The sequence below is a fragment of the Tamandua tetradactyla genome, chromosome 19, assembly GCF_023851605.1.
Source record: "Tamandua tetradactyla isolate mTamTet1 chromosome 19, mTamTet1.pri, whole genome shotgun sequence".
Classification (NCBI taxonomy): Eukaryota; Metazoa; Chordata; class Mammalia; order Pilosa; family Myrmecophagidae; genus Tamandua; species Tamandua tetradactyla.
Window position 1 is genome coordinate 41,368,122 of NC_135345.1, and position 23,264 is coordinate 41,391,385.

At 37.5% G+C, this 23,264-nt stretch overlaps 1 protein-coding gene across 3 annotated transcripts in view; it reads right to left on the reverse strand.

Annotated features, from left to right (window-relative positions):
* SMIM14 (small integral membrane protein 14) overlaps positions 1 to 21,893 on the reverse strand; it is an 80,767-nt gene extending 58,874 nt beyond the window's left edge. Inside the window, exon 1 of one of the 3 annotated variants that reach the window (XM_077136639.1) lies at positions 21,517 to 21,893. In XM_077136639.1, the coding sequence (XP_076992754.1) occupies positions 21,517 to 21,792 (276 nt within the window). In that variant the 5' untranslated portion in view covers positions 21,793 to 21,893. The remainder of the gene's footprint in view (positions 1 to 21,516) is intronic. The other 2 variants (XM_077136641.1, XM_077136640.1) reach the window with 2 other exon arrangements.
* Positions 21,894 to 23,264: the final 1,371 nt, after the last annotated feature.

Genomic DNA, 23,264 nt, shown 5'->3' on the forward strand with positions numbered 1-23,264 from the left:
TACTCATATTTTTTCCTATTGATATTCAGTAGTCCAACTACATTGACTTTTACATTCTTATGTATTATTTTAAAATAGTAAATGGAAATACACAAATTCTTACATACCAAAAATAAAATTCATACACAATACATAGAATAAAATGCAAACATTCCCACACATCTCTCCCCAATTCTTCCCCTTTTCTCCAGAGGTACCACAGATAACACTTTGGTGTGAATATTTCCAGGTCTTTTTATATGCATTTACATCCTTATGAATATATAGACACATTTATCATTTTGATGCATTTTATAAGACCATATTGTACATGTCTGGCAATTTGTTTTGTAAAATAAATATAAGGCTTGGATACCTTTTCACTTCAATTAACAAACTTTACTTCATTCTTTTTAATGACAACGTAATACTCCCAAATATGTACAATTAAAGCATTCCTCTACCAGAGAATACTTAGGCTCTTTCCAATTTTTTTGCTAATATAATGACGCAATAAATATCTTTGTGCCCATATTTCTGTAAGACAGAATCTTAAAAATGAAGTCATTAGATCCATGTGCATGCACAAAAAATCTTTGTACCAATTTTAACTCCATGTATAGGATACAGTACATATTAATCATATAGTAATTGCACAGAATATCATTACTATTACTAACAGTACAATAATAAATGGATATAATCAATTTTTATATTTCAGGCCCCCAAAGTACATTTTGTTTTTATTTCCCAATTCTAATGAAGTGGAACATTTTTTTAAAATGTTTTTTGGCATTGATATTTCCTCTTTTTCAAATTCTTTTTGTCTTATTGATTTTAGGTGCTCTTTATATTACTAGCTATTAATCCCTGGTATCATATTACGTATAGTGTAAACTAGTGATAATAGTATTCAATTTTTCTTCTCATTTTAAGATTGAGAATATTTTTATTGTATATTTGTTTCCCTTCCTTCTAGGTGACTCTCAAACCAGATAAATAAGGATGAATTTTTATGTATTTCTATTTAAATATTTATCTTTAAGACTGTTAACTGAAGAGTTAATACAACTGCAAACCATAGAAAAATATAATAGATCTAAAATTTCAACACAGGAACTGAAAATAACATCCAGTTACAATATGAATTATTTGGGAGTATTTTCATTTTTTTTTTAATGTTTTAACATACTGATTTCTTCCAGAGTCATGTATGAGGAGTAAGAGTAAACCCTGGGTTGTTTTTTTTTTTGACAATTCTACTTCAGCTCTTTTATTTTAGAGATAGTTTTGTTGCCATAAGGTTTGAGGACTCACATAATAAGAAAAAAGGAAAACTGCACTCTAAGCCACTAATGGTTTAAGGGGAAAAGTGGTTACGTGTGAGAGCTCAACATATTCCTACTACATTCTACATTTTCTTAAAATAAGGTATTTTTGTTTTTGTTTTTAAACAAAAATTTTACAATTACTTAGAGATGATAAAAATTCCCAAAATATAATAAAACGTGAACACAGGTTTCACATGGGTTTATTTTTGTCAGACAACATTGTGAAATATTTTTAAGTGATTTTAACATAAAATTCTTGCATGAATCAGTCAGGAATTTTTAAAGAAAATAATCCAATTATATCTTAGATTAAAACATAATATAATTAAATCTCGTCAGTCTATAAAAGACAGAAGAGTTAAAATAGCCAAGAGTCTCCAAACACCTTTTTGAAACAGTAAAGCCATAGGGAAAAGACAATTCCCAAAAAAGGCAACAAACAAATTAACAAACGTGAAAAAAGTTCACCTTAACTAAGTCATCAAATAAATGTAAATTAAAATGTGAACTTTCACCTAAAAACACAATGAGAGTTTGGTCTTTAACTGCTGGTCCTACAAGTAAACTGCCACAACCCTTCTGGAATGCAATTTGGCAATATGTATCAAGCCCTAGAAAAATGTTCATATCCAAATTATCTTACCTGAGATTTGCTTTAAATCAATCCAACAGAGCAGGGACAAGAGGAAGAGGTGTTGGAAAAAAGGGACAAATTTTCTTTACAGAATTCCAAATACCAAATAAAGGGAGGCAGATATTCCCTCCCTTCTAGGAGGTGAAGCCTAATACTCCCTACTCCTTTGACTGTGAGTTGGACTTAGTTGCTCTCTTCCAAAGAATACAGAAAGGGAAGGTAACTTTAGGGTAGAGCAAGTTAACCTTAAGCAAATGATTAAAGTAAACTTCATTAGTCATTATTATATAGTAATGATATATTCACTGGTATCAGTCATGTTGATATCATGTAACCTGACATGCTGTGATGAGAAGGGCACTTCACCTCTGTGGAATTCTTTCCCCAAACCCACAACTCCAGTCTAATGATGAGAAAAATCTTCAGACAAACTCAAATTGAGGGGCACTCTATCAAGTATCTGACCAGTACTCCACAGAACTGCAAGGAAACTGAAAATGTCACCGACCAGAGGGGACTCAGTAGACATGATGCCTAAATGCAGTGTGTTATTTTGGATGAGATCCTGCAGTAGAAAAAGGACATTAAGTGGAAAATGGTGAAATAAAATCTGGAGGTTACTTAGTAGTAATACACCAGTTGTGACTTCTTAGTTCATAGTAATGAATGAAAAATATTAACACTGGGGGAAGCGGGGTGAAGGATATATAGGAACTCTGTATTATCTCTGTAACATTTCTACAAATCAAAAATTATTTCAAAATACAAATTTTTATTAAGAAAAAAAAGTAAATGGGGATATACATGAAACAAGACTGGCCAACTGTTAAAAAATACTAAAATTGGATCATGCATCCAGGGGTGCAAGTCTCCCTGTTGACATGGGAGATGACTTCCAGGGATGAATCTGGGACCATGGGATCAACAATTCCATTCTGACCAAAAGGAGATGAAGTATAACTAATAAAGTTTCAGGGGTAGAGAGAGTTCAAATAGAGTCAAGAGGCTACTCTGGAGGTTGCTCTTATGCAAGCTTCAGTTAGAGCTTGCTACCTATCATAACCTGCCAAACCCCAACCAGAACCATTCCAGCCAATCCTAAAGAACACCAAGGACAATTTATAAGATTCCACCAGGGCTCTGTTCTAGCTTGCTAGCTGCTGAAATACAATATACCAGAAACAGGATGGCTTTTAAAAAGGGAATTTAATAAGTGGCTAGTTTACAGTTCTAAGGCCGAGAAAATGTCCCAGTTAAAACAAGTCTATAGAAATGTCCAATCTAAGGTATCCAGGGAAAGATACCTTGATTCAAGAATGCTGATGAAGTTCAGAGTCTCTCTCTCAAGTGAGAAGGCACATGGTGAACAGGGAGGGTCAAGGTTTCTCTCTCATCTGGAGAGGCATGTAGCGAACACGGCATTATCTGCTAGCTTTATCTCCTGGCTTCCTTTCATGAAGCTCCCTGGGAAGCATTCTCCTTCTTCATCTCCAAAGGTCGCTGGCTAGTGGACTCTGCTTCTCATGGCTATGTTGTTCTGCTCTCTCAGAAGCTCCTGCTTTCTCCAAAATGCTTCCTCTTTTATAGGATTCCAGTAAACTAATCAAGATCCACTCAAATGGGTGGAGACACATCTCCACCTAATCCAGTTTAACAACTACTCTTTTCCAATTCACCTCTGTGGAATTCTTTCACTCTTTTTTCTTTTACATGGGCAGGCACCGGGAATCGAACCCGGGTCCTCGGGCATGGCAGGCAAGCACTCTTACCTGCTGAGCCACCGTGGCCCGCCCATTCTTTCACTCTTGATTGAATCACATCTCTAGGGAGATGATCTAATTACAGATTCAAACATACAGTACTGAATAGGGATTAGAAGAAACAGCTGCCTTTACAAAATGGAATTAGGATTAAAACATGGCTTTTCCAACACGACAAGCAAACTCACTGCCCTCCCCCTCTCTATGTGGGGCATGAATCCCAGGGGTGTGGACCTTCCTGGCAACGTGGGACAGAAATCCTAGAATGAGCTGGGACTCAGCACTAAGGGATTGAGAAAATCTTCTCAGCTGAAAGGCGGAAGAGAGAAATGAGACAAAATAAAGTGTCAATGGCAGAGAGATTCCAAACAGAGTTGAGAGGTTATCCTGGAGGTTATTCTTACCCATTAAACTGATCTTACCCAGGCAACTCAAAGCTTTACTGCCTCTCTGTGATCAAGGTCATTTATATACTGACCACTTAGCACGGATAAGGCACTGTGCTCAGCATTTTATCTCATCATCTCTCAATAATCAAAAAGATCCAGACAAAGTTTCCCTGGCTGGCTGATTACTGAAGGGCATCACAGCACGGGAAAAGAAAGTGAGATCTCACTCTGTTCCTCTATCTAGTACACATTGATAAGGTCTTTTGCTGGGAGCATTTCCCTTTTTCCATTGAACAGATTAGGACTGAGTGTTTTCCTTTCTTTCATGACATTATCCAGGCAACAGTTTCTTTTTCTATTAAAAGGCAAAGTCTTATCCATATATGTTACGTCTCTGCTGTGTAGAATAATGCTTGTAAAGGCAGAGAATTCTTTTCACACTGTTATCTAGTTCACCTTTTATCACCTGTTTAGTTAAGGTGTAACAGAGAGGCTGGAGGGAACTGTCTGAAAATGTAGAGCTGTGTTCATGTAGCCATGTTTCTTGAAGATGACTGTATAATGATACAGCTTTTGCAATGCAACCATGTGATTGTGAAAACCTTGTGTCTGATGGGCAGGCACCAGGAAACGAACCCAGGTCCTCTGGCATGGCAGGCGAGCATTCTTACCTGCTGAGCCACCGTGGCCCGCCCAATATACTTTTTTTTTTTTTTTTTTTTAAACATGGGCAGGCACCGGGGATCGAACCCGGGTCCTCAGGCATGGCAGGCGAGCATTCTTACCTGCTGAGCCACCGTGGCCCTCTGATGCTTCTTTTATCTACCTTATGGACAGATGAGTAAAACATATGGATTAAAAATAAATAATAGGGGGAACAAATGTTAAAATAAATTTAGTAGATTGAAATGCTAGTGATCAATGAAAGGGAGGGGTAAGGGGTATGGTATGCATGAATCTTTTTCTGTTGTGTTTTTCTTTCTTTTTCTGAATTGATGTTCTAAGAAATGATCATGATGATGAATATACAACTATGTGATGATGTGAATTACTGATAATATATGTAGTATGCTAAGATCATATGGTGAGAATGTTTGTGTTTGTATGTTGGTACATTTAATAAATAAAATAAATTAAAAAAAAAAAAAGACATGTCTTTTCTAGGGTACATACATCCTTTCAAATCAGCACAGGTTCCATGCATGAGAGTAACTTTCCAGAGAACCACGACCTCCAGATGGGTGCCTGGTCCAGATAAGTTCTGAAACCTAGCACAGCCTCTCCAGAATATCAGATAGTTCCCATCTCCCTACCCCATATTAGTGTCAGACCCTCCCAATAGCAAACATTTAGAACTGCCATAGCCCAAATACTTCTAAAGAGAGGGATAAAAAGATCAAAGATGATGGTGGAGTTATTCAGAGAAGATAGGATTTAACAAATGAATATGATGCTGCATCATTAAATTGGTATCTCTTTTAGTCTCTAGATTTTTAATTCTAACTGCTGTAAAATACTGAAATTGTAAACTTGGAATCCATGTCAAACTCTGAAATATGTTCTATAACTAATTGTGGTGCTGCACTTGGAAATTTATAGCTTTTTTGTATTTACGTTACTTTTCACACAAAAAAAGCTGATGTGATGATAAAAAAATATTGAAAGCCTCTAGCCTTCTATATTCTGGAACAGCTGGAATGAAAAATATGACAGGATCGTATGGTAGCCCATGACAAACTCTGGGATCTGTCCTATAACTACTTGTTGAAGAGTGCTTTGAAAACTATGGCTTTCTTATTTCTCTGATTTGTATATATGTTACACTACACACACAAAAAAGTTAAAAATAAAAACTGGGTCATGGATATTTGGAGGTTGACTATGATATAGAGTTGATTATTTTCATATATTTAAAAGTTCTATGATATAAATGTTTTTAAAATGCTATATCCTTAAAAATTATATTTCCATTAATCCGTCCAAAGGAAATACCAGAACTACGGATTATTGAAAATCTAGAAAATTACAAAGAACTTAATGTGCAATAATAATAGCAAATAAGCAGTTATGGTATATTCAACCAACGAAACATTATACCATATAGTAACATGGCGTAGCTAGCAAAACCACTCTCTTGCTAACAGTATCTTTGGAATAGTTTTCACTTGTTCTGATATGCTATCCAATTGAAGACACAGGGAATGGACACCCCTAGAAAGGCTGGATGTTCCCAGTTCTAATCCCCCAGGGAGACTCGGGTTAGAAGGTTAAGATAAGGGACCTTCAAAAGTAAGAGGCAAACACTCGCTGGCTGGTGGGCTCTCTGCTTTGTGGTGATGTGGTGTTCTCTGCTCCCTCCGAATCTCCAGCTTTCTCCAAAATGTTTCCTCCTTTATAGGATTTCCATTGTGGTAGTTAGATTCAATTTTCAACTTGTCCAGGTAAAGGTGCCTAGATCTGATGTGGACATGAGCCAATGGCATGTGAACCTCATCTTTTGCTGATTACATCTGCAGTCAGCTAGGAGGCGGGCCTCCTGCAATGAATGACATTTGACTTAATTGGCTGGTGCTTGAGAGAGCGCAATGTAGTACAGACCAAGCAGCTCAGCATACCTCATCTCAGCACTCATAGCTCAGCCCAGGCCTTTGGAGATGCAGAAAGAAATCACCCTGGGGAAAGTTGTTGGAACCCAGAGGCCTGGAGAGAAGGCCAGCAGAGATCACCCAGTGCCTTCCCACGTAAGAAAGAACCTCAGCTGAAAGTTAGCTGCCTTTCCTCTGAAGAACTAATGAAATAAATCCCCTTTTACTAAAAGCCAATCCATCTCTGGTGTGTTGCATTCCCAAGACCCACCCAAATGGATGGAGAGTCTCTACCTAATCCGTTTTAACAACCACTCTTGATTGACTCACATTTCCAGGGAGATGATCTAATTACAGTTTCCCTGAATAGGGATTAGAAGAAATGGCTACTTTTACAAAATGGGATTAGGATTAAAACATGGCTTTTCTAGGGTACATATATCCTTTCAAACCAGCACATCATCTTTCAAAAAAAAAAAAAAATCATCTCTCTGAATCTTTACAGTAATCAAGAAGGATACAAAAATTGTTTCAACTTTAAGAATAAAAATTAAAACCCACAAGTAACCATTTAAGATGCATGCAATTTGTTTCTATAAAACAGAAAATGGAGATACTGGTCAATAAATAAGGGAATTCAAAAGAAGCATCCTATCCATTTTTATCTTTAAAAAGCTTCAATTCTCCAGAATAAAGTTTCTTAAACAAAGAAAATGTAACATACCAAAATCTGCTGGAACTGCCCTGAGCCTACATTTGAGTTTGTTCTTCTCTATTCTTAATTTTATTCCCTATTTTTTTTATTTGTTCCCCCTACTATTTATTTTTATTCCATATGTTCTACTCGTTTGTTGACAAGGTAGATAAATGGAGCATCAGACACAAGGTTTTCACAATCACACAGACACACTGTGAAAGCTATATCATTATTCAATCATCCTCAAGAAACACGGCTACTGGAACACAGCTCTACATTTTCAGGCAGTTCTCTCCAGCCTCTCCATTACATCTTGAATAACAACGTGATATCTACTCAATGTATTCCCTATTATTTTAAGACGAAATCACTCACCTCTAATAGTATTTTTTTACCCTCAAAATATCTTTCTGACCCCAAACCTCAGGCCCCAGAGGTTTTAATCCAGTAGCCAATTAGAAACCTGATGATTAAATGAACAGAGTTATCCCAAAACTCTAACTACTTTTTATATTAAACGGGGAGAACAAACTATAGGTCTATCAACTGCAAAAACACTATTATTATACTATATACTAAAATACTATTAAGCAGTTGAGATGTTCAAACTCACTCATATACAATACTTACTGTAATATATTCAAAACCAGTTGCTTTATTCTTTTATCAGAAATGGGTCTCATACCTAGCCACACCTAATAATAGTTCACATGTGCCTTTAGCTTCACTTATTGCTTTCCCATAATAACAACAGCTCTTCTAACATAGTCAAAGCAGGAAAATTACTCTTGTTTTCAAAACAAGGGAACTAAGTTCAGAGAAGCTAGCATCTATAACTGACAGACCTTGGACAGAAAGTCACATAGCAAATTCTTGATGGAATTCATTCAACATTTGCCAGATATGACCAATCATGCTAAGGACATTTTTTTTTCACCCTTATGAAGACAACTTTAGAAGCAGTACAAAATTAGAAAACCGTCAGCTAACTTCCTCTTATTTTACTTTTCTCTTTCTTAAATTACATTTCTATCTCTGATGGAGAGTGTGCAAGAAAAGGAAGAAAAAAATTCAAACCAGTCAAATATTTGTTAAAAACTGTGCTAACACCCAACTCTGCAAGGAAAACCATTATCCCCACTACAAGGAACATGATAGTCAGGGGTAAAAGACTCGCCTGACATGGGACATGATACCCAGGGATGAGCCTGGCCCTTACACTGTGGGATCAATAATGCCTTCCAGACCAAAAGGTGGAAAAGAAAGGTAACAAAACAAGTTATCAGGGGCTAAGAGGGTTCAAATAGAGTACAAGCTATTCTGGAGGCTACTCTGCAAGCTTCAGCTAGATATTACGAACATCACGGGTTGCCAATCCCCAACCAACATTATATCTACTAACCTTTGAGAATACTTAGGACTCTGAGACTCTATAAAAACTTCATACACTAAGTAAACTTTCCTGAAACCCATTACCTCCAAACGGTTCTTGGGGAGGTCAGCATCTACAAGAACATCAGCTAATTCCATCCCCCATTCTATATTATTGCCACCCCTTTTCAACATGAAAAAGTTAGAAAGGGCATAGCCCAAAGACCCTTATAGAGCGGGAGAAGGATCAAAGGAGAAGGGAAAGCAAAAACAGAGAAGATAGGATTTTACAAATGAGTATAAGTGCTGAATCACTATATTGCTATTTCTTTCAGCCTCAGGTGTTTTGGAGCAGCTAGAAGGAAAAACTTGAAACTGTGGAATGGTAATCCATACCATATTATGAAATCTGTTCTGTAGCTGTTTGTACTTTGAAAACTACTGCTTTTTCTCTTTATTTGTATATATATTTCACAATTTAAAATGTTAAAAAAAAATTGTACCAACAGTTATGTGGGAGGAATTTGAACGCACCCCAAATATCACAATTTTCTCTGCTTAGAAGTTAAAACTCCCTGAATTAAATCATGACCAATTTTTAAAACCCAAATGAATGAATAAGCAATTATAGCTACAAATTCCTTATAATTCTCCCTATGCTAATTCCATATGGTGATATCTCTATATTTTCCTCCATCTAGAAGGTCAAAAGTACAATAAAACTATCCCTAAAACCTTATAATAAAATAAATTTTTTGCAGGATAACAAAAAGCCTAAAGGCACACTATCAGAAGATGTATTACTGAAAAGGAAGAGCAAAGAGCAGGCTGGAAAGAAAAGATGACAACAAAATTTGTTTCCATAGAGTGGAATGGGAAAGGATAGAAATGACAAAGTCATTATGGACAGGGTGCCTGTGTAAGATACCACTACAAATCAGTAGAGATTATAGGATGCCAAGTCTTCATATACGCATATTCACAATTTCATAAGTAGTACTATCACAACTTTGGAAATGCAACAGTCCTGGGCCACTCATTTAAAAGAGGAAGGAACTGCAAAGGTCAAACCCATGCCTTCTGACTCTTACTTCTCCTTTCTTTAAAGTGATATACCTAACAAGTCCTCAACAGGACTAAATAACAGGCAAAAAAATTCAGAGGGGTATACAGACAGAAAAAAAGCAACCTCTACATTTAAGAGCTTGCAATTTTATAATATTACAGTATTAATTATAATTTTAATAGTTACCCATCAGTATTTAATTATCAGCCAAAATAAACGTGGATAAATAACTTCTCTGATCACCCTCTCTAGAGGCAGTTCAAAAATCAAAGAAAAGGGGCCTAGATTGTAAGCTTTTAGAGCAAACACATTAAGTCCATAGTGGTGATTAATATTTCTGGATTTTGAAAGTCTGTCTTATATATATAAAACCTAATATTTAGAGATAAGAATGAAGTCGAATAGGTTTAAGCTAAAGTAATTCAGAACACAGGGGTAAGGAAGACAGCGTCTATATTTTAGAACCACACATACTGTTTGAGACCAAGGGAAGAAAAGTTTATTTGATCTGGAACTGAAATATTTTGTAGTGCATAATCTAATTCAACCTACCTGTACAGCTCATTTGAACAACTGAAACACAGGGAGCACAGAATGAGAAAGAGTTCCTTTAGTCCTGTATAGATTATTGTAATGCCTGGAAACATCCTAGAGTATATTAAGCAGATAATCAAAAAGTATTGGCAAAGTTCCCTGAGGGAGGGGAGAAAGAATATGGAACTATTAAACCTTACCATCAGGGAGTCCCCTAACACTGTGTCAAACTTTAGGGACACCCAAATCAATGGCCATGCCCTCGACCATAAGGCTTACTCTTGTGAAGTTTATGTAGGTAGTGGAGAAGCTTTGACTCACTATGGGCATGCCTAAGAGTTACTTCTGGAGGACCTCTGTTGTTGCTCAGATGTGGCCTCACTCTATCTAAGCCCAACTCTGCAAGTGAAATCATTGCCTTCCCCCCTACCTGGGATATGACATCCAGGGGTGAAAATCTCCCTGGCAACGTGGGAGATGACTCCCAGGGATGAATCCAGACCTGGCACTGTGGGATCAACAATTCTATCCTGACCAAAAGGGGGAAAAGCAGTGTAATTAATAAAGTATCAGTGGCAGAAAGAGTTCAAATAGAGTTGTGAGGCTACTCTGGAGGTTGCTCTTACACAAGCTTCAGGTAGACCTTGCTGCCTATCATATCCTGCCAAACCCCAATCAGGACCATTCTAGCCAATCCTAAAAAACACTTTGGGCAATGTACAAGATTCCACAAGGGTTCCAAGCACTAGAACAACTTTCCAGACACCTACAACCTCCAGATGGTCCCTGGTCCAGATAAGTCCTGAAACCTAGCCCAGCCTCTCCAGAACATCAGATAGTTCCATCTTCCTACCCCATATTAGTGACAGACCCTTCCAATATGAAAAATTAAGAATTGCCATAGCCCATACAACCCTAAAGAGAGGTATGGAAAGATCAAAGGTGATGGTGGAGTTATACACAGAAGACAGGACTTAACAAATGAATATGAATGCTGAATCATTAAATTGATATCTCTTTTAGTCTCCAGTATTTTAGAGCAGCTAGAAGTAAAAACCTGAAATTATGAAATTGTAACCCACAGTCAAACTCTGAAATATGTTCTGCAACTAATTGTGGTGCTGTGCTTGGAAATTTATAGCTTTTTTGTATTTATGCTATTTTTCACAAAAAAAAGAAGGAAAAAAAGTCAATTGTAATGATAAAAAATATTTAATCCCTTTAGCCTTCTCTGTTCTGGAGCAGTTAGAAGGAAAAATTATGAGAGGATCAGATGGTAGCCCATGACAAACTCTGGGATCTGTCCTGTAAGCATTTGTTGAAGAGTGCTTTGAAAATTATTGCTTTTCATTTCTTTGTTTTGTATATATGTTATACTATATAATAAAAAGTTAAAAAGTCAAAAAAAAAAAAACCCAAATCAAAGAAAAGCAAAATTTTTCTCTGTAACCTTCTATCCCATTACTACTAAAAGCTTAACCCTTAAATGTCACCAAGAATTTCCTCATCTCCTTAATTCCTCCATTTCTCTGCAGCAGGACTCTGTTAAGGTCCATTCCCATTCCCAAGCTGCCACCACTTTTCTGGAAATTCTCCATTACTAACATTCTATTTTCCTATCTCTTAGATGTTAACTGCTCTTTCCTTTTCTTTCCCTTGCTTATACTGATTACGCTCTAAGAACTACCTCAGGCAACATCTGCTGAGATAACATGGGATAGAAGAAAGAATATGTCTTAGATAAATTACTCGAGTTATGGCACTACTTAGAAAAGTCTAATTTACTTAGCCTCTCTGTGACTTCAGTTTCTTTATCTATAAAATGGTAGTGATAACTTAAAATAATCATTTTAAAGGGCTGCTGGGAAGAGGACTAAGGGCTACTGGGAAGAGGACTAATGCTTTATAAACTGTAAAATGCAGTGGACCAATTCAAGTCTAAGGTATCTTAAGTTCTCAACCCAAAGTTCACCTCTGTATACTGCCTTGGAATATAGTTTGTTTTGTTACCCTGGGGCCACAGCTATTATTCAAGAGAAAGGGAAGAAAATTTTGTATTCTGTATAAATTCAGGCCTCTCAGTGCTGGTTTGAAGCTATTATGTACCCCAGAAAAGTCATGTCCTTTAAATCCTCATTCAATATTGCCGGGTGGGAGCTTTTTGATGTTTCCATGGAAATGTGACCCACCCAATTGTGCATGGTAACTTCTGATTTAGATAGTTTCCACTGAGATGTGTCTCCATCCATTCAAGGTGGGGTTGGTTACTGGAGCCCTTGAAGAGGGAACCATCTTGGAAAAAAACTGAGAAGGATCAGAAACCTTTGGAGATGCATAAACAAAATGCCCCCAGGGAAGCCCTTGAAGAAACCTGGAGAAAAATCTAGCAGAGGTCACCAACAGTCTTTCCAGCTGAGAGAAACCCTGAGAGAAATATTATCAGTCTTCTTGAACAAAGGTATCTTTCCCCGGATGCCTTAATTTGAACATTTTCATGGCCTTAGAACTGTGTACTTGCAACTTAATAAATTCTCCTTTTCAAAAGCCATTCCATTTCTGGTATATAACTTCCCAGCAGCTTTTGCAAACTAAAACAGTCCCCTACTAATTTCCTGTCCTTCCCTGGCAGTACCTTATTATCCTTCAATTTGAAAGAATCTCCCTGAAAGTGGTGAAGGTCCAGGGGTAAAATTTGTCATAAATGGCAACCAAAGGACAATTACATTTAATTTTCCAATTAAATCACTATTATTGCTAGAGGGAAGTACCTGAAACTATAAAGCTGGTTTCTAGTAGGCATGTTTCTTGAAGATGATTGTATAATGATATAATTTTCACAATGTGACTGTGATTGTGAAAACCTTGTGTCTGCTGCTCCTTTTATCTATGGTATGGCCAGACGAGTAAAACATATGGATTAAAAATAAACAAATAATAGGGGGAACAAATGTTAAAATAAAAATAAAAAAATCACTATTGTTCATATTAAGTATCATAAAAAATGATTCCATATACCAAAAATGTTTTCTAAAATTTCTACAAGAATACTTATTAGTTATATTCTGAACTAAAAATAAAAAAGTTTTAACTCAGAATAAAGGCTACATTTTTCATGTCAGAAACAGAAAAACTCAACAAATACAAAAATTTCATAGTAAGCAATCACAAGTCAAAGCAGCTATAAGTTATTTATAAATGATAAGGAAGCAGTTTTCAATAGTTCTTTTACAAAATATTGGTGTGTTCTCGAAATCGTGAGGTACATCACAAGTAATGTTACTAGTTTAGGAACGATAAAGCAGCATTTAAAAATTAAGAGTGGAAGCAAAACTTTTTCTTGATGTTATCACTCTTATATACTTGTCTGCTGTTCTAGTTTGCTAGCTGCCAGAATGTAATATACCAGAAATGAAATGGAATGGCTTTTTAAAAAGGGGAATTTAATAAGTTACAAGTTTACAGTTCTAAGGCCATGAAAATGTCCCAATTAAAGCAAGTTTATAGAAATGTCCATAGGTATCTATCCAGGGAAAGATACCTTGATTCAAGGCCGATGAAGTTCAGGGTTTCTCTTTCAACTGGGAAAGCAGATGGCAAACACGGGCTGGGATTCTCTCTGATCTAGAAAGGCACATGGTGAACACGGCATCATCTGCTAGCTTCCTCTCCAGGCCTCTTGCTTGATGAAGCTCCCCTGGTGACATTGTTTTTCATCTCCAATGGTTTCTGGGTGGTGAACTCTGCTTCTCATGACTATGTCATCCTCATCATTTTGTTCTCTCAGAATCTCAAGACTTTCCTAAAATGCTTCCTGTAAAGTAACAGAGACCCATGCAGAATGGGTGGAGACATGTCTCCATCTAATCAACTTTAATACCCACAACTGATTGAGTCACATCTCCATGGATACAAGTTCTGAATAGGGATTAGAAGAAACCCTTGCTCCCACAAGATTGATTAGGGTTTAAATATGGCTTTTTTAGGGTACATAAATCCTTTCACACTGGCACACCTGCCTATACGAATACGATTTTTTTAGTGGCAAAGAAGCAGTTATCAATACTGCTCTCTGAACTATTTATGTAGCTCACATCCTCCTCTCATCTATGCTAGAGCCTAGACAGTATTATCTGAACACAAATGCACATAAATACCATTCATTATGACAGGAAAAATGTTTAGAACCGTGTGACAAAGAAAACAGTATCATTAATAAATGAAACTTGAGTAAACACTGCAGATTTTTTTTTAAGGTCCATTCAAAATTTCCAGCAAATCAGTTTCTTCTACCGTACCTTTGCTACTAGTAGTAAAGCAACAAAATATAGCTACGTAAAAAATAAATTTGTTTATATTCCATATCATAAAAAAAGTAAGTTGTAAGTTAAAACATGATAGCAGCCAGAAAATTGACCACTAAGTCTGGTATATATACCATGAAGATGCTTCCTGCATGCATCCCTCAACTTTATTTGAAGCTTCTTTATTAGCTGTCAAATTTTGATAGCTCTGCACCTGTAATACTTGTCAATGAGTGCAGTCATGCATAAACCCACTTCATTCTGTATTTTTATACAGCTGAGACTTATATCTGTGTTTTGGACCTAAACACACACACACAAAAAAAGGAAATGAAAACTCACTATGACAATAAGCAAAGAAAAGATAACTTTCTCCAAAACAAGAGCACTGAAGTATAAAATGCAACAAAATATAAGCCCTACTGTAAATCTAAAAAATGGTTTTAGTTTTGAAAGCTATATATTTTTCCAAACGGGTTATTATGTTTTTTTTAAAAAGCAATATACAGGCGGGCCATGGTGGCTCAGCAGGCAGAATTCTCGCCTGCCATGCTAGAAACCTGGGTTCAATTCCCGGTACCTGCCCATGTAAAAAAAAAAAAAAAAAAAAAAAAGAAAGAAAGCAATACACATTTACTGTTAAAAATTCAAATTTAAAGTAACAGACTCTCTCCTCTCATCAGAGGTAGCTTCTGTTAACTTCTATGCAAATTTTCTAGGCATATGCAAGTGCGTATATTACAATACTTGCTGAATTACTAAAATCACTCCACTTAACATTAAAATATCTTTAATATGACTTCTTTTAAAAATTAGATGCTCAAATTATTCAGAGCTTGAGGTAACTATATAAAGTCACAGTTCATCACAATATTATTTATAACAGTGAAAAATTGGAAACCACATTCATGCCCCAAATTAAATGAAAACTTTATAATATGCAACCAGTTAAAATCATGTTTAGAATGTTCATATTAAAATGCTAGTTATGGGGCGGGCCGCGGTGGCTCAGCGGGCAAAGTGCTTGCCTGCTATGCCGGAGGACCTCGGTTCGATTCCCGGCCCCAGCCCATGTAACAAAAAACGGAGAAACAAAATACAATAAAACAAGAAAATGTTTAAAAGATGTTTCCCTTTCTTCCTCCCTTCCTTCCTTCTATCCTTCCTTCCTTCTCTCTGTCTTTCCTTTAAAAAAAAAAAAAAAAATGCTAGTTATGCTTGTGTCTGATGTTCCCTTTATCTAGGGTATGGAGAAAGATTAAAAAATATGGATAAAAATAAATAAATAATAGGGGGAACAAAGGTTAAAATATACTGGGTAGATGGAAATACTAGTGGTCAATGAGATGGAGGGGTAAGGGATATGGACGTATGAGTTTTTCTTTTTATTTCTTTCTTCTGGAGTGATGCAAATGTTCTAAAGATGATCACGGTGATGAATATACTACTATGTGATAATATTGTGAGGCACTGACTATACACCATACATGGAACGTTTGTATGTTAAGAATGTTCATGTTTATATGTTGTTTTGATTTGATAATACAAAATAAATTAAATTTAAAAATAGAATGCTTGTGATTGTATGTTGTCAATAAAATTATTAAAAAAAAAAAAAAAAAAAGGAGCTAGCAGAGCCAGTGGATAGGGTCAGGATTATACAGTGCATGAATATATCTCAATAAATTACATTTAAAAAAATGCTAGTTATGCTAAATCAAAATAATGAGGCTACAAGGTTATATATATAGGTATTGTATCTCATTTACATCAAAGACAAATTAAAATATATATATAAGACTGGAAGAAAATGCTTACAGCCATGGCTTTTAAATGAGAGGATTAGAGATAATTGTTCTTATTGCTGTTATTGGCTTTATATTACTATCCTTTGCAACTTTTCAATGATAAGCACATCTTCCAAAAAAAGGGCATAACTGATTGAGGTTTAACAGACCAAAACAATTCATGAATGTGGTTCTACTACGTATTTTGACAGATTTATTCCATAAAGCAAAACGATTAACCAACACTGTCTAATATAAACATGAACTTTGGGGTCAAGGGAAAACTGAGTTTGAAATCCCAATAATACCGTTTACTAGTGTCCTGGCCTTGGCATATTAACTAACTTGAGCCTGTGTAAATAGGGACAATAAACAATACCCAGCTTACAATACAAGCTTACCCAGGCTTGGTATATTAGACATAATATACAAAGAGAAGATTAAAAGTAGTTATTAATATTGATATCAAGGTAGGCTATTAGTTTTCACCCATCTTTTTAAATGACTTTGAATGGATCCAAACTGTTATTTTCCCTGAGGCAGCATCTATCGATATGTGCCCAACTAAAGGCAGAAACAACCTGTTATATGGTTAGTAGTTTAGGTGTGGACCAAAACATGAATATGCACATAAAATACACAAAAAAGGCTCTACTAATAAGAGGGTGCTAGACCATGCTAGTAATTGTAGAAGTTTTACAATCTTAAAAAAAATCCTAGTATAAGTCACAAGATAACAAAGAACAGTTGGAAACATTTCTGCAAAACACACACACTGACATCACTGTCACCATCAATTTGACAATTTAATTTTGTTTCTTGTATTGGTTTTTGTGCTGTCTTATTTATAGAGAAAAATAATTACAACAGTTCATTTTAGGAATGTATTGTTCTTTATAGTTACAGATTAAATTGGAGACTTTCCTTCATTTTTTTATTGTATAAACAAACCTACTAATGATTGCTGAAGTTAGCCAGGTTTAAAGACTAGGAAAGAAAGGACAACCATAATGTCTCTGGATTGAAGTCCCCCCAAAATCAATGTAACAGTCAAGATTAGCATTTTTAAAACATCCAGTAAGGGGTCTTGAAGTGAGAAATATCTGCAGTTTATGATGATCCAAAAGTAAAACTGTAAAACATTCAAGTCAATGGGGAAAAAAATGGAGGATGTATGAACAGGTAGAAAGTGATAGATGGGTTCGGGGTATAGGAAACGAAGGTAAGGCACAAGGAGAAAATACTTTAAATTTAGTTTAAGCCCAGTAAGCTCAGAACACATATGAAAGCAAGACCCGGGAATCTTTGTAGAATGTTTCATACGGCCATCATCTTGCTGTGCACCTTCAAGCAAAGATGCCAACAACAGACTTCATTATTTCAGGGTTGGAAATGAGACAAAAAAACTACTACCCTAGCCTTAACAAGAACATGGTCTACCATAACTAAAGCACTGTGCACAGTTATGAGCAGTGTAGTTCAGAGGCAGTAAGGTACAGTGATTAAGAAAACAGTCTAGAGTGCAAATCCAAGTTCAGCCACTTACTACTATGTCTCAGTTTCATTACTTGTAAAATGAAGAGTAGGAATACCCACACTTCAGAGTTGCTCTGCCATCAAATGAGAATGAATTCTTAGCACAGTATCCGATACATAGTTTTAAAAAATGGTAGCTATTATTAAAAATAAGAAGCAATATCCCAGAGAAAAGCCATTAAATATTAAAAGATAGTCTCAATTTTTAATATACATTAAAATCATCTCACAGCTTGTTGAATATGCAGATTTCTGGGAACCATCCCCAGGGATTAATTTCTATCAGTGAGGTGGAATGTAGGTGAGCTCTGGGACAAACATCAAGAATTATTAAAATAAGAAAATCAAGGTACTGCCCTATTAAAAAAAAAAAAAGACTGCAAATGAGGGTTCTTCCTTAGAAAGAATACATCTAAAATAGACAATCTTTTCAAAAGGAATACACAAGTGCTCAAGTTGATTCATTCAACCCCAACCAACATTCACTGAGCCCCAACTATATTAGTGAAAAATAGAGATTTATATCTTCATACTCACAGAACTTACTTTCTAGTGTAAGAAATAGAAAACAAAAAATAAGGGACTCTCAATAGTGATAAATGTTGTGGGAAAAAAGTAAGACGGAGACAAAATTGGGGGCAACCTCCTTGATGAGGCAACATCTGAAGTGAGATCTGAATGAAATGATGCAATCTGCCACAGAGAGGTCTGGGGGATGAATACTGAAGCCAGAGGGTATAGCAGGTACAAAGGGCCTCAGAATGGAAGGAGCCAGCTTGGAAAGTTTCAAGGATAACACCCCAGTGGGGCTAAAACACAGGAAGAAACCCCATGTGGACATGCTAGGGCAGTGGACTAGGCAGAAAGAAACAAGGTGAAATAGGAAGGCAGTGCCCAAAACATATAATGCCTGGCAAACATTGATAAGTAGTTTGGGTTTTATTCTGAGTGCAATAGGAGGTTTTCAACAAGGGAGGACATCTGATTTATGTTTTAAAGGATCTCTTAAACTGTGGTAACAAATGCACCATATTAGGCCCAAGCAGAAGCAGCAACACCAGGAGGAGGTTTCTGCAGTATACCTGGTGAGAAATAGTGTAGTCTGGTCAAGTGGCTACCAGAATGGATCGCAAAAAGTGGACACACCTAGAATGTATATTGAAACACTGTAACTTAAGGCAAATCAGAGAGAAAGAACTAAGTCAGAAAGCAATAATTGAGTATCTGGGACTAATTTCTCAAGAAATACAGAATGAAGATCAAGATTTAAAGGTTTTAGGTAAGTTTATGAGTAACAGACTCAAAATGAGTTATTAGCAGACTTATGACATTTTGTGATATATATCTATCTTTCAAAGTTGAAGTGAAAGAAGACATTTCCTTCCATAGCAAGCTCTTTGGGTGCTGCTGGAAAAGCACTGGACTAAGAAGGGACACACTCAAAATCCAATGTTAATAAAGCACATTGTGGGTTGGTTTTCATAAATTTTTCAGGACCTTCTGATGGGGAGGAGTGAGGAGACAGGCATGGACAAGTGGTCTGCATTCAGATGTAATATAGCTAAGGAACAGAACTCAATTATTATCTAAATTAAACCACTAAATTTGCAAAAACTCTTCAAACTTCCATATTGGCAACTCAGGCTAGTCTGTGCCTGCTTTAAGCAAAGCCCTACTTTACCACACAATGCCTATTAATTTCTTAAATCTTACAATATCACCGCAGAGATTTGTGAAGAAATCTTTTGAAATGACAATTTCAATAACCATAGTTTACTGTGAACACTGCGGATATTTTCTTAAAATTAAGGTCAAAAAGTACATATTTGCAAAACTTTAAATTTTGTTATTGAACAAAGTACTACTATGTGAAAAGGCAAGGTACAGAAAAGCATATGCAGTATACCATTTCTATATAAAATTTATAACTGCAAAATAGTTTGCAATATACAAACTAAAGATAACATTTTGGTGATCTCTGGGTGGCAGGATTATTGACTTACTCCTTTTTGCTTACCTGCTTTTATCTACATTTTCTCCAATTTTCACAAATTACTTCATGTAAGCAAAAACAGTCAAAGTTATAAGTCAGCATAAAAAGTGAATAGCCTAAAAAGACAAACCTCAAGAAAACAATTGCCCTTAATTACATCAGCAGTATTCCAACTTTGGTTTTATAAAAAATAAAAAACAAAGCAATGGTTTTCACAAGAAGAAATTCGTTAACAAAGAGGCCCACATTATACCAGAAGGGCATATTCTTCAAGAACTAGGCTAAACCATAAGAACTCTTCCTGGATTTGTTAAGCAGCAATTAATAACACTTGTTTCTCCCCCCTGCTGTTTACCCCAGAAATACTTCAATTAATGAGTCCTCCTGGAAAAGCGTTCTTTAAACCAAGTTAGGACAAAAAAGGAGGTTCTGCCTTCCGGTGTACTTTTAGTGGGATCGTGGGCGAGGACAGTGGCAAGGGCTCCGGGGCAATTCACCGTACAAAAATTGCGTGGCCAGTTCCCTAAAGCGGAAAGGAACAGAAGCTTTCTGCAACCTCCACAGCACCGGGCAGCGAGAAGAATCTAAGCTTCTTTTACGACCGAAACACCTGGTAGGCCGTTCGCCTTTCAAACTATGAGTTTTTATAGCTGTCGGGCTTCTGACAATACAATGCCAAAACTGCAAAGTCTCTTCCACAAATAGGTATTACGTACTTAAAGCTCTTCCGACCCTCTTACAGCAAAAGCCAAGTCACTCCATTACGGAGGGTGACAGTCTCCAATTTGCAAACTGAGGCAACTGAAAACATTTCTACCAACTCTCTTCGGCTAACAAACATCTTGGTTAACATCGTGACATACGCACGATTGCTTTAAACAGCAATATGGGGCTTCAGGTACAGCTAGTAACCGGTTTATCTTACATTTATCTGCTCCAATAAGAAAGAGTGCTACCTCTTTACTGTCAGCCCTAGTTCCACCTACTGAACAAACAGAAAAAGGGAACCCTTTATATTAGCAGTACAATAGGGACTAAAAAGCTCCGTTTTTAGAACGGTAGCTTTCCCGTTGTCATCAATCACAACAAAGGACGAATCCTTGTGACTACATCATCCCCAGAAATCAGGAATTACAAATCAGGAGGTAAATGTTACATTGTGGATTTCAGGGTTTATGGATTCTTCTTCCAGCTGATTTCCCCTCTTCTTTTTACTCCATTATAAGCCTCCCCACAAACTATCTTCGCCTGAAAATAAAAACCAATCGTGGCTACCATCGACTTTCTTGCCAAGACCCGACTATGGATTTCCCGCAAAGAAAGCCAAAACTGCAGGCTCTCTCCCTCTTTCTTCGCCGAAAGACGCAGAATCGGCAACAGTGGGCTTCTCCGGGTGCAGAGCCGCCCGGCCGAGGAAACACCAAGCCAGAGAGGCAGCCCCCTTTGCCGCAGCCGCGGCAGTCCCCGGAAGCCTGTGGAGCAGTCCCAAGAAATAACAGGGGTGAGGGGAAGGTGGGCCGGCAAACAGCGGTGGGAGAGGGGGAGACACTCACCCGCCCAGACGACAACCGACGGGGCGGGGAGGTTGGGGACCTGGGCCAAGGCTCGGCAGAAAGACCGCTCGGAGCCTCCAGAACGCTGCCGACGTTCCGGATGCCGCGGCCGCTGCTGCTGCTGCTTCTCGGCGCCGCCGGCTTCCTCCTCCTCCTCTGTTTTGATTCAATTGACCACGTCACTCTTAGCCACGAGACCCGGATCTGCCTCTCCCGCGGGCGGCAGCGCAACGGATAGCAGCGGCTCGAAAACCAGGTGGCCCCTCTGTCGAGCATGCGCGCGCCCCACGCCTGCCCACTGTGTCCGGGAGGCGGGGCCGGCGGGAGCGGCTTCAGCGCTCGCGGCACGCTGCGCGTGAGGGCGCGGAACGCGCTTTAGTTCCGGGTGTGAGGGGTGGGACAGAGGGCTGTGAGGGGAGAAGGGAGCCCCGCGTCAGTTGAAACGGCCTGCGTAGAGAGCCTCTGTTTCGTCTGAAGTGGACACTGTCCTCTAACGTGCGTCTCGCTTTGCTTTACCTTTCCTTGATTGAAGTCTTTAAAATGTTGGAGTGGATGTGGAGTGGGGCACAAACAGCAGTCAGCTGAAACAGGGTAGCGCTGTAGAGATTGTATGCTTGGTCAGGCCCAATTGCAAGGTGACGATCGGATATTTTTGTATGTCCAAAACGGTGTCAAATGCTGCAGCTATTGAACCCACTTAACCTCCCTAATATATTTGCACTCGGAAAGCTGGCTAAAGTTGAACTCTAGTGGTAAGGGGAAGATGTATCAGAGATGACTTGCTGGGAGGGATGCTGATGAAGGGGGAGGGGAAGGCTGTTGTTAGGCGCCCGCCCAAGTCTTTGTTGTTGTGGTTTTAGAGATGGAATAAGGATGCTGTTGGGTTAGGAATCTCACTCGTTTTTATGTCAAGATGATGCTTCTCACTTCTCAATTCTGGCTTCTTAGTTTCCCCGCTAAACCTTTGGGGCCCAGGAAAATGTCCCAATTTGGCAAGGTTTAGAATTACTCCATTGTTTTTAGGCCCGTGAATTGACAAACTTCAATTAAAATGGTATCAGTGGTTAACTAAGTGTCGACACTTCACAAAGGTGCTTCTTTGGCTATCATGCGAGAGAGGTGAAAGCAGTAAGAAGCTGTGTTCTTACTCACACTTGATGACCTTTTCACCTACCCAGACTTCTACCCGCTATTTGATTAATCACCTCTCAACAATCTGATTCACCTCACCCTTAATATAATCTGCAAGGGCTTTTTAAAGTGGTTACTGATCACAGGGAAAGGTTGCTAGAAAATTAAAGGCTTCTGATGAAACTTGAAGGGCTTCCTAATTAATTAACAGAGATTACAAGTAGGTAGAAGAAAGTCAAGCTTCTTGGCCCTTAATCTGCATCCTGGGCTCTTTTTTTCAAAGCTAACGAGCTTGAGATGGAATCTAGTTCCCTACTGAAGTTTATGGCAATAGCCCTGTAGCAGATGGTGTCTTTACTTTGTAGAACTTTAAACAGAAAATATTGTATGCTTGGGTTCACCAATGTACACATATGTATTACATTGGCTGTTTGAGAACACAGCTGCTGTTTAAGAGAACAGTATAATACAAAACTATTATTTATGGATTCTTGCAGAATTATCAGTACTTGCTTTATAAAGTAGGTTCAGGAAAATCAAGATTATTAGGATGCCTGATAACTAGTCTCTGAGATGCCCCACATTATCCTAGCCTTTTGGTATCCAGGCCTTTGTGT